The 15365-nt window shown below is 48.1% G+C and overlaps 1 protein-coding gene across 1 annotated transcript in view; it reads right to left on the reverse strand.

Moving 5' to 3' along the window:
• The window catches only part of LIN28B (lin-28 homolog B), a 76566-nt gene extending 63504 nt beyond the window's left edge, over window positions 1-13062 (reverse strand). Inside the window, exons 1-2 of the mRNA XM_054174022.1 lie at window positions 12991-13062; window positions 2528-2576 (exon numbers count right to left, since the gene is read on the reverse strand). Coding sequence (XP_054029997.1) covers window positions 2528-2561 — 34 coding nt within the window. The 5' untranslated portion in view covers window positions 2562-2576; window positions 12991-13062. The remainder of the gene's footprint in view (window positions 1-2527; window positions 2577-12990) is intronic.
• Window positions 13063-15365: the final 2303 nt, after the last annotated feature.

Below are 15365 nucleotides of genomic sequence, written 5' to 3' on the forward strand. Positions count from 1 at the left end.
TTGGTAGGGGGAATAAAAAAGGGAAAAAACCCCAACAACAACAACAAAAAAAACCAGTTTAATGTTAATAGTTCACATATTAATAAAAGGAAGAAGATATTTCTATCCCTAGATTTTGCTACAATGCTAAGTTTGGTAAAGACCGTTCTAGGAAGCAGGAAATTTTGTGGAAATGTACAGTAAGCTTCCACTTGAAACTGTGTAACCAAAACCCGTGGTGTTGAATTTCCACTTTGCCACCTTCCTAAAGCCTTTAAAGTTCCAACTCTGGCTTCTATTTGCTAAAGCAATAAAATTTTTTTTTTTAAAAAAAGCCCCCACCTAAAAAAAAACAACAAAAAACCAAACAAAAAACCCAACACAAACAACCCCCCCAAAAAAAAACCCACCACCCAAATCAACAACAAAACTAACAAAACCCCCACCAAAACCCGCCCGCATTTGAAACAAAACGCGTGTTTTACGCTGGAAAGCTGCGCTGGAGGTGCTGCCACCACTTCCCATTCCCAAGCCCAGCCGCCAAGCACTTGTGGCCGCCGAGCAAGCAGGAAAAGCGGGGGAGCCCCCGTTGCCCCCCTCTTCCCTCGCTGGGCTCCGCGGCTGCCCCACGCACGACCCACTCTCGCCGCTGTGTGACCGGATAACGGCGCCCGTCGTGTTTCCTACGCGGTTTCTATCGAAACCGTCTCTTCTTAACGCGGAGGGAGGAGGTCCGGGGAGTGGGTGGTGGTGGCGGGGCTATTCCAGCCGCTTCCTCACGGCAGACAGCCGCCGGGGCTGAGGGGGCTCTGTGCGACTCCACAACGACGCCCGGGCCGAGGCGGTGCCGGCTCCCAGCCCTCCCCACCACAGCCCTCACTCAGGCTTCGGGCACCAAAACCTCCTTCCTTTTCCGCCGCCCTGAAGTGCCCGGGGCTGAGGCCCGCCGGCCGTTGCCGTTGCTCTGGGGACAGGGGCCACACGCGTTTCCAATCGCTCGTTGCCCGCCGGGCGTAAGGGAGAGCGAAAGTCGGGCGGCAGCCTAGCGGGAGGGCTCTGCCGATGTCCGCAGGCACGGCCCCGCCGCCGTCCCTCGGAGCGGGGCTCTGCCCTCGGTCTTTTGTTCAACGCTTCCGGAAAATGCGGTTTCTTCCCAGCGGGGGATGCGGTGACATGGTGACATGTCTTCCCGCACACTTCGGAAAGCAGGGTGGTTATGATTTTTAAAAATAGTTGTTTAAAAAACTCCACAACAACCCAAACCAACACACATCTCCGATAGGGCTGCGCTCTTCCTGCGGCTGGGAACGATGAGGGATAGGATTTCCTCGACGTACATCTTTTGATACAGTGGTTTCGCACAGTGCCCGTAACAACCCGACGGCTCTTGCCGGGAAATGCTGTTTTAAATGGCAGCCTCTCGCCCCTCGCCCTCCCACTTGGGCCGGAGCAGGGTTTGGGAGCCGGCATGTCTGAGGCAGGCGCCAGCCGTCGGTGGGGAGACGGAGCGGCCCCGGCCGATGGGTCGGGTGGTTTCGCTACGGGATTTAATGACACTTGGTCAAAATGAAGAGCGGCGGTGCCCGTACCGTCCGTCCTCCCGTGGGTCGGTGCCGACGGATGGGGGTTTTGGAACTTGCTCTAACGCCGCGTGGGATGCGCGGGCGGGCGGACGCGGAAAGCTCCCCCCCACGGCGAGCTCCGCCGCAGAATGCGTCTCAGGCACAGTAAGTCTCTCAGATGGGGATTTGCAACCGATAGCCAACTCGGCCGGCGGGTTGAAGGAGGCTAACTGCAAGGAACTGCGCCAGCGGCCCAGTTTCATCGCCCCCTCCCTCGATGCAGGCTTAGGACGGCAACCGGGGCAGGGGTTGTGCCTCAGGCGCCCTGTCCCAGCCTGTCCCGCACCCAGGCCAGCCGCATGTGAGCTGTGCGTGCGTGTTCCGCTGGGGCGCGAATCCGCCCGGGCGATGCCACAGGAGCTGTAGCCCCCCCCCCACGGGGAAAACCTGACCCCTGCCAGCGCCAACCCCGGGCTCGCCGAGCAGCGGAGACTGGGCCGCTTGCCTTCCGCGGGTGCGCAGCGCCGCGCCGCGGGGGAGCTCCGCGGCCCCTGCCCCGCGCATGCGCCGCCGGGTGGGCACGGCCGCAGTCCCGGGGGGGGCTGGACGGGAGGGCTGCGCTGGCGGCTGGGTCGGGATCAGAGTGGTAGTCAGGCCCAGCTGGAGTTGTGCAGGAACTGGGGAAGTTCAGTGTGCGTACGGCCACGGGTGGGTACGCTGTGGGCTGCCCAACGCCCTTCCCACAGACGTGTGGGCTCTGGCAACAGGTATCTGCCGTAAGTGAACTTTCCTCGTGTAACTGTTTATTTGTCTCACACAACACAAGCGGCATCAAGCAGGAATCTCTGAAGCTTGTGCACGAAATGATTTTCTCTCCCCCCTCCCCCCCAAGAATTAAGCTCAGAGCCGGTGGGACACAAGTGCTGCAGCACTTCATCTTTATAGATACAAAGTCAGCCATGTAAGACGCCATAGAGGAGACTGACCTGAGCCTGAGGAGACCTTCTTGAATGACCTCATCGTCTTCTGAGGAACCTAAAATCAGAGAGCTGGAGTCAGTACTGTGTACATCATGCCCGAGTACCATACTTAATTACCTCTTCTCCAGTTTTAACGGCTCATTAGAGGGCCATAAAATGCCAGGGCATTGACTCTGGGAGGTGACCTATGAACTTGCTGAGGCTTACCTAGCTCATCAGAGCCACAATGAGGTAACCAAGGCCAAAACTCAGCCACTGCTTTGCATCTATTAAGGCACTGAATCGTCCCTTTCACTGGCCTCTTACGGAAAGCTATGCAATTGATGACAACAGAGGGAAAAGACACAGATTTGCAGGATATTGGAAGGTGTGTGTTTCCTTTATCAATATTTAATTGCAATAGGTAACCTAAGAACTAATGAGTTGTCTTTACTATGCTTAAATTGTACACATTAAAGTCATGCCTTGCATGTGACTGAAAAAAAAACAACACAACAAAAAATGATTCTTCAGGATTCACTCATGGTCAAACTTGTATGTAACTTGACTCCAATTAATGAGTATCAGTAGAAAAATTGTTTCAGTTTTGCCAGCTATAAAATTGCAGAGCAGAATGTAGATTATTGAATTCTAGGTCTTGATTTGAACAGACCAAATTAGTCAGCAGAATACTGATGTTATCTGGGGGAAACTGTGTGAAGAGTGGTGGCCCTTGATCTAGTTGAGCAGGGCCTGACGAATTGTGTGCAAAGCCAATGAACATATGACACTAAAAAGGAGTACTGCAGATGGTGGGAAACATGAAGAAGAGCTTAGCTGTCCAGTTTGTTTAATAAATAGAAGATGACCAGATAGGAGCATGCACAAACTCACCTGCCACAAGCCTGTCTTCTTGCCACCCTCTACTGCCTTTTGGAAGGTCTACTTTGATTAAAACCCATCCAAAACAAACAGGGAATAGCATTGCCCTCCAGTTTAGACACAAGCCCAAGTCTCTTCTTTTTACAGAAATCTGAGATAGGTGTTTCTCCAATTTAAGGGCACATCCTGGCAGTTATCCTGCTCCCTGACAAATAAAAATGGGGTATTCCACTAGGAGTGAGCAACACCAGAAGAATGAGCAAGGACAAACCAAAAAAATCACTTCTCTTCCCCTACACTCATTTATCCTGAGAACTTTCCAGCCCCAGGAACTGGAAAAGGGGATGGTACCATCTTTCTTTTGAGTGCAGCAGCACTGGCAAGCTGATTCAGTTCCTCTTCTTTAGTAGTAACTAAGTTTTCCACTGGAATTGTGGGGACTTCTGCCTTGTATGAAGCCTGTCTCTGCTTTTACACCTTCAAGCACTGAAGCCCAATCTCTTGTGTCTGCTGCTTTGTTCTGCCAACCTGTGGCTATGTGGCTTTTGTGTCTTTCGGATTTACTTGCATTATTTATGCAACATAATGAAATATGCAAGCATAGAGTAAAGGATCTGTTCTCTGCTTTGGCACGGAGTCTGCTTCAGTTTATGAAGGGATTAAAAATAAATATTTGGAGGAGTGGTGTCAGGACTCAAAGGGGAGGAAAAGTACAGCTCTCAAAAGTTGTAGCTGAAAATAGCAGCGGCTCAAGTTATTCCTGCTTCCAGCATCACCAGCACACACACACTTCTGTAAGCATTACATAGTTCAGACAAACTGATTATTAAGTGGAAAAAAGGATTTTTTCATTTTTTAAAAAATGAAGCAGTTCTTCTAAAAAGGTTCCCAATACCACACAAGAGCCTTGGCAAAGGGACATCATTAGAGAGCTGAGCATTCCTCCAATTCTATGAACTCATTTAAACCACACAGTTCAAATGATAAATTAACTGAAAGCCAGAAGAAATCAGTCCTGACTGAAATGGAAGCAGGTTTGGATTCTGAAATGTTCTCATGGGGAACTCTCCTGTGCCCTCTGATGCTGTACAGAACCGGGGGGAAAAAAAGTTGGCATTTTAGTTCTGAAACTATCTTGACATTTACATTAACTTTTTAACTGCAAATAACCAACAAAATGCTACTCAGGCATTTATGTGTTAGACAGCAAGATGCCTTTAGTGAAAAAGTTACTTGCTTTCAAATCAGTCTTTGTTTTAACCAAACTCTCACAGCCTCAGAAGGATACTGTAACTAGGCACAAAAAAATACTGCCACAGAAACACCATATGGAATTATTGCAGGATAGGAAACACGATGAAAAGGGGTAAAGACACACTGACAGACATCCAAAGAAGGTATTCCAGCTTTCCTTACAAGTAGAACGTTCTCTTCATCACCTGACTGGACAGCTGATACAGCTTCTTTTCTGACAACTTATCGGTCAGGGGAAAATACATTTATACCTCTCATAAAGGAAAGCCTTCTCTTTGCTAAGCATGGCTTTGAATCTGTTAGCTGAAGCAAGTTTGCTGCCTAAAGATTCAAACCCAGGATTTGCTTGGATGGGAATAAAATAGTTACATCCATAGTTACACCATTTAAATAAATCATAAGATTCCTTGCAAAAAAAATTAATATATTTTAAAAGAGAAAACTGGGGATATTAAACCTGTTTTTTTCAGGGTCAGTGAGAGCCAGGGGACTGATTTCTTCCCTTGGAGTAAACCCAGCAATATCTTATAACTTATTATTTGAAAGAATGTTGGATACTCTAAGTAGGATCACAATGCAGATGAGCTAAAAAAAAAAAAAGCAAATCTCATCAATACTTTATTTTGTACCAAATCCTCTAAGTAGGATCAGAATGCAGATGAGCTAAAAAAGGGGGGGAAAAAATCACCAACACTTTATTTTGTACCAAACAAATATGACAGTCATGCAAAGAATAGGGGAAAGCTTTCTGATGTTAGAGGAGATCTTTTAGTTAACTCAAAAGGCAGAGGGATGACTCAGATGAACCAAGGCTGCAAATGCATACACTATTTAAAAACTGCACAAAAACCAAGCACAGAAGCAGCACAAAACATCAGCTTTTTTAATATATAGACACACACAAACATTGGTGAGGTACATGAGCTTGGAAAACACATTTTACCATTAACAAACTTTGCTGTGTTTTGAATCAGTGAATATTAACACCTTGTCCTCAGTTACAGCTCTTGACTGCTGGTTGGAGCACTGTACATACCACAGCGTCACTTCAAACATCACAGATGGCTGTTGTCTTATACTCTGAATTAACTTGTTTTAAGAGTGTGTACATGGATTCCTTCAATGTACAAAAGAAACCCCTACACCTCCCAAGATGTCTTCATCATTTTAACTGTCCTTTTTGTTTTGTTCAGTAAAATACAGTAGCTTTGAAATGCCTAAGTAGGAAAAGTTGCAAGTTCCTGCAAAGGTCCACTCAGGTGTCAATGTCCCCTCTTATAGGGGGGGAAAAAAAGGTAGTTAAATGCTCTACCATTTTTTTTCCTTAGTATCTCACATTTTTTTTTTTCTTAGTCTAGCCACAATTTTACCTGCTTTCCTTCCATGCTTTTCCTCACATACCATTAGAATAACCAAGATAAAAGCAAGGGCATGTGAGATGCAAATACCCCCACATTTAAAAAATGCTGACCTAACAATTAGCAAATTAAAGGTTGGTCTTTCTTCACTAATTTCAGTTGATTTTGTCACTGCTCTGGAGGAGGATCATTACGTTCTAAGAAAATAAAACAGCCTGACAACAGCCCAGGTATCTGAGGAGATGCAAGAGTTTTGAAGAAGTTCACATTTTTGAAGGTCAAATGTCCAGTTATGCAGCCTTGAACTATCTGTAAGAAGGACATTTGACTACAGTGGGGGCAGGAACAGAGAAAGGGAAGCTGTGCTTCCACTACTGCTACAAATCCAATTCTTTCAAGCAACAAAAGGAGCAGCAAACCCCACTGTGTCAGAACCAGAGCCAGTGAAAGCCAGCTAGCTATTTACACAGGATCAGAGTTTCTCTTCAAAATGAAATAGTCTTATTATTAACACTGACAATTATTTTATGCTTAAAAAAACAGAACTAATTAGGATTTATTTAGTTTAGAACTTTAATAATATGTGCTAAAGGAATATACTGAACAGGAGGATTTCTGTTTTAAGGACTGGCTATAAATAGACACAATTCTCTCATTTAGTGTATTTGAGTTTCATCAGTAATTTCATATTGCCTGCATGTGAATGCAGAGATATTAAGCAACTATTCAATAAAGGGGAATGTAAAATGGATGTTTCAAACAACACTCTCCAAGATTCAAAGCTTATTTTTAAAATACATAATCTAAAAATACAAACCACATCACCCTCTACTATCACTGCTTCTCTGTTTTCTTCCTATTTCAAGTACTTTGTTCCCAGTTTATTGTCAGCATTAGCATATTGAAATGACACTGATTTGCTGTACAGCAAATGAAATCAGGAGACAACTACCTTCTGAGCTTCCTTGCTTCTGTTTTCAGAGGCATTTTCCTTTGTATTTTTAAAACGAGCTAGCATCAGTCCTTGCCAGGAAAAAAACCTAAACCTTTAAAAGCCACAGTTCTGAAAGCATAGCTAGAGCAACATCTTTTCCAGAGCTTGTTTTAGTTTGCAGTTATTTATTTCTGTCAGAAACTATATACAACAATATTTAACTTCCCCACTTGAAAACCATTTGCAGACACAACAATGCCAAATGAAGCCCTAAAAAGATGCATGTTAAAGGCCAAATTAAGCAAGAGACATTATGGCAACAAAGTGAATCCCTTATTAAAGTTTAAAGAATTTTTACTGTATTTTATTTGTCTCCCCATTTTCCCTGATGACACTTAAATTGAATGTGTGTTATTCACATTGGCTGTAGAGCTGGCACCTTTTAAATCCAGAATTGTGTGGGGTTTTATTTGTCAGGACAAACCCATTATTAAACCAAGATTCAGTTTGGTCTATCAACAGGCTGTAAAACTCAAACCTTTCATTTAGGTTCTAAAAATCCTCTAACCAATTAGGACTTTAACATCATCCCTCTCCCCCCCAAAGTACTGGCACTGTGACAGGGTTTGTTGTAAAAATTATGTTCCATAGATTTTTTTTTTTACCTGCTTTTATAACAACTTTAGTTTTGATTTTTTTTCCACCCAGACCTTTCTTAAATGCTTTACATTATTTTTGTTGGATTTACACATCTTGCACTTATCCTTTCCTTTGCATACAATATTTGGTTTATTTGCATGTGCCATGTACCTGTGAAACACAGAATATTCTTTCTTGGGTTTGGGTTTGGTTTATTTTTCTTTTAGCCATAGAATTAAATAAAGATGTATTTGTAATTAATAATTTGTATTTCATAACAAGCTAACCAGAGGAAACCAGCCAACCCAAAGGTAAGAAAAGCAAACCAACAGATAATTATCTGTATTTTAAACACCAGTATTCACTTTCCAGTATGGATAGTACAGATTGTGTGACATTCTTGTCATTTTAACTGGAGTGGACAGTCATACTTGCTGATTGAGTCACCCTTCAAAAGCAACTGAACAAATAAAAGCAATGCAATGGTACATTTTCATAAACTTTAGTGCAGATAGGTGGTCATTCATTCAGTCCAGGAAAAAGAACCAAACAGGTGTATCAGTGATACAGAGCTAAAAAAAAAAATCAGCCTCTAAAATTAAAGGTGAAAATAAGTATAATCAGTGCAGACATCACTTGAAGTAGGTACAGAAGGCAGTATCTGGAAGAAAAGCAAAACCCTGCCATATGATACACAAAGTGAATGCACAGAATTTAACAGCATCATTTGTGGGCATTCGCCTTAGGTGTTGCAATACTGCTTGTGGGCTAAACATGTAACAAATGGTACCTATAGAATGTGTACTAAATACTTTTAGAATACTAACAAAAACACGATTTAGTGTAAATGTGATCATACAAACATTGAAGCAATCCCTTCCAATGGTTAAGAACCCTCAATCTGAATTACAGTGAGAAGAAAATAAACATAGGGTGACAGTCACACAAACATACTGGTTAAACAGGTTTTAGGTCTGTGTAATTGCTGCACTGTGACATGCAGAATGCTGTGCACTGGAAATAGCATTTTTGAGGAAAGTGCTTTGCTAGATAAGAGAAGTATATGCATGAATGCCAAAATGCATGGACCTGCAACTTAACTTCAGGGAAATTAGAGCATGGCTCATCAGGGCAGGCCTCTTTTCTTTTGCTAAGATCACTGACAAAGCAGGAAATGGCTGCACACTCTTCTCTTAGCTCTCAAGTACAAATACTAAACCAAGACTGTAGACAACTACATGTTAATAAATGGATTTAAATGTTTAAATTTAGACAGTCCTGTTTTCACATTAGTTAAAATATCACAACTAAACCCCTATTACAGGCATGTTCTAGACCTCTATTTCCCTGTTAAAACTAGTTATATATTACAGTCCTTGCTTTTCTGTATAATTAAGCTTTTGTTCAACCATGAAAAAACTGGAAACTGATTGCTTGAAAACGAGCTGCATGACCTTTGTCCTGGTTTGTCACCTCTGACCCTTAATTTGAAGCCCCTCTATATCAGTTCATTCTATTTATAGAAGCAGAATGCTGAAAACTCTCTATGTCCTTAAAACTGTTATCCTGCCATATGAACCACATCAGGTTGGTTTTGTCTGGTTTTAGTCTTTACACACTAAACCCAGGCAGTGTATTTGCTTTTCATTGTGCAACTGCAGCTGAAACAGCCAGTGTGCAGTTACAGAAAATGAACACTTGTTGGGGGGGAGGAAAGCCTCTCCATTTTTTCCTTGTATTTTTTTGTTAAATGTTGCAATACTGAGTGAGATGCTGAAACAGGTTACATGAATTAGGGAAGAAAAAAAAATCTTCCAGACTGCAAACCTTTTAAAATTTGTTGTTTCTTAAAGAAAACAGAAATAAAGAAAAAAGCTGCTGTTTGTGGTGCTGCTAATGAATACTGCTTTTTCTTCTTGAACTTTCCCCATGGTCTCAGTGGTTATTTCCTCCTCTCTGATGCCATGCTGTTCTTGCTATCAGCTTTCAGAACATCTTTTTATAAACTGAACCTGTGGTTAAAAATAGCAAACAGCAAGCTCCTGGCTAGTTGCTGGTTTCAGCTGCACTTCCATTTTACACAGGTAACGTTTTGCTTGGCAAGTTGTCTACAAGGTAAATCTTTGCTGCTGGGAGGGCTCCTTTTTCCTGACGACGAAAGCGCCGTAGTATTCCTGTCACTGATTTTGCTAGCGGCGTTGGATGGCAGAGCGATAGAGCACGTTACATCAAGGGTGACAAAGGTGACAACATCCCCCTGCCATCACCCCTGCGGCGCGGTGCCAGAAGCGGGCGGGATGCGGCAAAGCCCCCGGCAGCACGGGCCGCGGCCGGGCCAACATGGCCGGCGGGTTCAGCACCGTGGACAGCGGCGGCCAGGGGAGGGGCCGCGGCCGCCCGGCCCCCGCTCACTCCGTGCTGTGCTCGGGGCCTCCTCACGCTGTCCCCCCGCCCCCGGTCACCCCGTGCTGTGCCCCGGAGCCGCCACACGCTGTCCCTCCCCGTCACCCGGCCCTGTGCCCCGGGACCACCCTGACGGTGTCCCCTCCCCGGTCACCCCGTGCTGCCGGACAAGGGAGACCCACAGCTCTTCTCCTCCGGTCCGGGGGGAACGCGGTACCTTTGGCACCCCACTACCGGCCCAGCGCCCTGCTTCCTCAGCGCTGTCACCAGCTTCAGCTGAGCTCCAGACACAAACCCCGCGAGTTGCAGAAACAAGAAAATATTTTAACCACTCGAGCTTTAAAACCGATTTCTGTGCTCGGGGCTGCACTTCGAAACGCTGCTTGTGAGCCACCACCGCATCCAGGCTTGGACAGCTGCCATGCAGGCCTAGGAGGGAGAAGGGGAGAGGGGCTGGGGTTTCCTCCTTCATTTATTTCTCACCGTTTTTCATCTTCTGAAGTTCTTCACAGGCGTCAGCTAATATATTTTTCAGATCAAAGAAGGATTTTTTTGTTGATAAAATGGAGATGGCAGCATGTACTTATGACAGAATGTATTTTAAACCCTGAGTAGGAGACAGCTTGTCATACAACCATGGGCAGAGTTTTCACTAAAGCTGCATTTTTCTAATGACTACACAGAGCAAACATCAGCTGTAATCACCACTTCTGCTATTACCTACAGGAAAAAAAACCCCCACCCTGTTGGTTTCCTGGTGTATTAATAATTAAGCTCATAATTTAATTCGGTATTGATTCTTACTACTCTATACCAAGGAGGGGAAAATCCATCATTTTTTAAGGAATTATGACTTAGTCATGTATTGTGTAAATAATTTTCCAAACAAGCTTTTCAGTGTTGTCTCCTCTGAAGCTTTAAGGGTTTATTAGCGTGCTTTTAAAAAGAAATGACTTACAGTTTTGTAAAGCAAAGCACATGGCTGTGAGGCTAAGAGTAAAGTTCCACTATGGCATCGTAGTAAAATTGTTAATATCCAGATCCCACTAAACTACACACAGCTGCATTTAAACAAACCACAACCAAATTTAACTGTAATTCTTTTCTTAGTAACTGGGGACGTTATTTTCATGACAGAACATTTCTCTGGACTTGGAATTACAAATAGCATTCCCATGCAAGATGTGGAATTCCAAGAGAGGATACAAGATGGGGAAAACAGCCCAGCCCTCTGGCTGGCCTATTTAAAAGGCAACAGCAAGATGAGTTCTATAGGGGAAAAGCCTGAAGTCAGTAAACAGTCTGGCACAGAGTACTACACTACTACTTCGTCCCATCACTGTAGGAACATCATACATAATTTACTCACAACTGCTAACAAGCTAACAACTGCTAAGAGAGAAACAAAGAAATGAATGAAATGTCTTTAGGTAGCATCTGTGGCAGCTTAAAATGGGTAATTCTCTCACGTGAAAGCAAAAAGATTTCGAATCACCCTAGAGTTTTCAGACCTACACATGACAATTTCGTATTCTTTAATAGCTTGGGCAGGGTATTTGCGTGCGTTGCTACTGCTTGTTTACTTTTAAATGAAGTACTAATTTCCAGCCGTTTCTGTGACCCCACTGCGTGCTTGACTCCAGCCTACCCACGGCACCGGCGCCCAGCACACACACACCGCCCAGGCAGCACCAGACGCGGGCAGGAACAACGCGGCGGCCCCGGCGCGGATGCCATTGTACCTCCTAGCACGGCGGCGGCCCAGCCTACGCCCACCGGCCCGACCGACCCTGCCGCCTCTCCCCACGGGCGTCACACCGGAGAAGGACAAAACAGCCGTTTTGGAGGCACTTCGGCACTTTTATTTCTTCTCCCTGGACACTGCGTCCCGTCGGCACCACCAACTCCGCCTCACAGCCAGCCGTGAGGCTACGGATGACCGTTCCCCGGCAAGCCCGCCGGCGGAGCCGCGCCCCCCTCCCCCGGCCGCACCTCCGCAGCCCACTCCGGGGCCTTCTCCCCGCAGCCCTGCGGGGTGGCTGCCACCGGGGGTGGGCAGCGGCCGGCGGCGACCCCGCGCTGCCTGCGGCGCGACAGGAAACCATTCAAAATGGCGGCCCCGCCGCCGCTCCCGGTTAAAGCCCTCGCACCGCGCACACGGCGCTGCGCCTGACGCCCGGCGGCAGCGGCGCCCGCCCCAGCCCCTCGACCCCGGCCGCAGTTACCACAGAGCGGTCAAACCCCACGCCCTTCGGGGCGCACCGCTACGGCCCCATCGTCCATCCCCGCGCCGCCGTCCATCCATTTTCCGCCCCAGTCTCCCTTTCCACCCCGGCCGGTGGGCCGCGGGGTCCCCCTGCCAAACCTCGTTTCACCCCCGCCAAAACACACAGCCCCGGCCGCAGCGTATCGCCGGGCCCTCCCCGCCATGCACCGGCAGCGGCGGTGGGGCGCGGGCCGCCCCCTGGTGTCGAACTGTCGCACCGTCCCCCCGCCGCCGCTGCCCGGCCGTTACCTCGGCCCCGGCCGCCGCCGCGGTGCCGGCGGCTCTCAGCGGGGCGCTGCGCTCCGCGCCCCGCCCGGCTCCATCCCACCACCCTTCCTCTGTTCCCGCTGCTGCCGTCCTTCGTGTTGGACGTGCGCAGCACCCCTTCCCCCTCCCTGCCCAGTGCTGAGAGGCTGCGGCTCCGTCCGAGGGCGACTGCAGGCAGCAGAGGAGGGGGCGCGGAGCGGCGGTCAAGCAGGAGAAGGTGCGAACCCGGAAGTACACCGCGACGCCGCCGCCCGCAAGGGAACACCCCGCGCCCGCCAACAACAATGCGGAGCCGCTTGGCCCCTCCGCCCCGCGCAACTTTTCCTCCGGCATTTCCGAAAACTCACCGGCCCCCCTCCCCTTCCCGCAGCCGGCCGGGGCCGGCGGACACGCGGGCGCGCCCCGGCAGGTGCGGCACCTCCCGGCGGGAGGATGAGAGCCGGGCAGCGGCCCCGCCGCCAAGGAGAGGTGAAGGGAGCTCGCTTACCTCCCGCACGCCATGGTGGCCGGGCTAAGCGGGGCTGCGCCGGCGGCTGCCGCGGTGGGGAGGCGAGCGCAGGGGGGTGTGGGGGCGCGCACCCACCGACGGGCACCCCCCGGGGGGAGGCGGTTTTGCCTTCCCGAGCCGTTGGAAGGACGGAACGGAGGAGGAGGACGAGGAGGAGGCGGAGGAGAAAGCGAGCCGCAGCGGCAGGAGACGACCGATGCTCACGCCGGGAAGGGCGGCGGCAGCCAGCGAGGAGGGGCGGCGGGCAGGCAGACGCGGCCCCAACGCTGCCTCACGCCGCAGCCGCCGCGCACCTGCCCGCCGCCCTCCCCGCCGGCGGCAGCGCGGGAGCGGGGCGGGGGCGCGCGGGGGCGCTCAAGGGCAGCGCGATTCGGCGGGCGGGGCCAGGCGGGGCCGGCGCCGCGCCCCGGGAGCCTCCCGCCGCGCCCCGGGCCGCTTCTGCATCCTCTGCCCGCCGCGCCCGGCCGGTGTCCCCTGTCCTCACACCCCTGATGAAACTGCCCGGCGTTTGTCTTTCCCGGTGCCTCTTCCCGCCCCCTCCCGCCGTGCAGCTGCGGCTTGGGCACGAGTCATGGAATCACAGAATGCATCCCATTGGAAAGCCCTTTAAGATCACCGAGTCCAACCACGCTCTAATTCTACCAAGCCTGGTCCTAAACCGTGTTTAGCACCGCGTCTACCTCTTCAAGCACCTCCAGGGATGGTGACTCCACCACCTCCCTGGGCAGCCTGTTCCAATGCCTGATCACTCTTCCAGTTAAGAAGTTTCTCCTAATATCCAGCCTAAATCTCCCCTGGTGCAACTTGAGGCCGTTTCCTCATGTTCTATCACTCATTACTAGGAAGAAGAAACCAACTCTCACTTCAACCTCCTTTCAGGACAGGGAGTACATTTACTCATTTTATTATCCCACAGAGAGTGTCTTATGCTCCCACAGCTTTGTGCTGCCTCAAGTTTTCCATCCTTCCACATTCATCCCCATTCCATTTTGATCACTCTGCTTCCTTTCCCAGTGGTATCATCTCCCAGCTGCCAGCCCCTTCATGGGTCTTGTTTAAGCAAGTTTAAGCAAGGTCTGGTAGGCACTTCAGGAGGCTGTCTACAGGTCTATCTGCAATATTTTTAGGAGCTGTTATTTAAGTGGGTGTGTTTGTGTCATCTATTACTAAAATTGTCTCCAAATTTGCTATTCTAAGACAGTTTTCCAGTTGCATGTATCTTTGGCAAGCTAGCTCTTTGGTGAGAAGTTTGTCATGCCTTCTGTTATAGGCTGGTTACATTTCCCTCATGGTCATTTTCTATGAAGAAGATTCAAAAATAGAGATTTGGTCCACGTTATCTTACTCTTTTCTTCAAAATGATCTGGTGGTGCCAACATTTAGATCAAGCACTTCAGTTCTGGTGTGACAACTAATGTTGTTAGTGAGGGTGCTCTGCCCAGATCTGGCTCAGCTCCAGCCACCTCCCAAACCCACGCACACAGAGCCCCTTTCAGCACCTAAAATTTACAAAGCCTTGGGTCCAGTGAAGAGCCAAGTCCCTTGCAGCGCTGAAAGCCGAGCAGCCTGTGGGTCTTCTGCAGGGCTTGGGTGGTTCACAGAGATGCTCCTCTACACAGATTCATAGGATGATTTGGGTTGGAGGGGACCTTGAAGATCATCTCATTCCAACCCCCTCCCATGAGCAGGAACACCTCCCTCTAGCCCGGGTTGCTCAAGGCCTCATCCAGCGTGCTCCTCTGCAGACTAAAGATCAGAGTGGTGGTTATGGAACTTTTATTTAAAAGGGAAAAATGATTTTTAGCTTTTCATCAAATGCTTATCAAAGGCAGCAGCAAAGAGTCTGGAGCAGGATGAGGGATTTATGGTAAACTGAGTCAGTCTTCAGACTTTCAGAGGACCACAGTTATGTTCAAATGCCCTTTTTGAAAAGACCTTAGCAACATAAACTTGGTTAACCAATAACATTTTAATGCTTTTAAAATCAATATATATAGAGAGAGCCTTTAAGAATAACAACTATATAAAAAAAGTTAGCTTAACATTAGGAATAAAATTTATTTTCTAACCCAAGTCTGCTCTGTGGGTTTCATGGTGTTAAGCTGTGTGCACTTCTCATCAGTTCAAACTGTCTGGCTCCTTATAGCAGCAGCTTGATTTGAGAAGTTTAAACTATTTTCCTTGGGGGAAAAGAAAAATAAAAATGGAATTGTTAGGTGGTAGGAAAAAAATTGCAGAACCTTTTTCAAAGTCTACAGTGGTGAAGAAAGGAAATGATTACTTGGAGTTGGGGGCGTAGAGTGAGAGAGTGCCTGCTTCGTGTGTCTGTGGGTGGCAAGCCACCGTTGGTTTAT

The sequence above is a fragment of the Dryobates pubescens genome, chromosome 28, assembly GCF_014839835.1.
Source record: "Dryobates pubescens isolate bDryPub1 chromosome 28, bDryPub1.pri, whole genome shotgun sequence".
Taxonomy (NCBI): Eukaryota; Metazoa; Chordata; class Aves; order Piciformes; family Picidae; genus Dryobates; species Dryobates pubescens.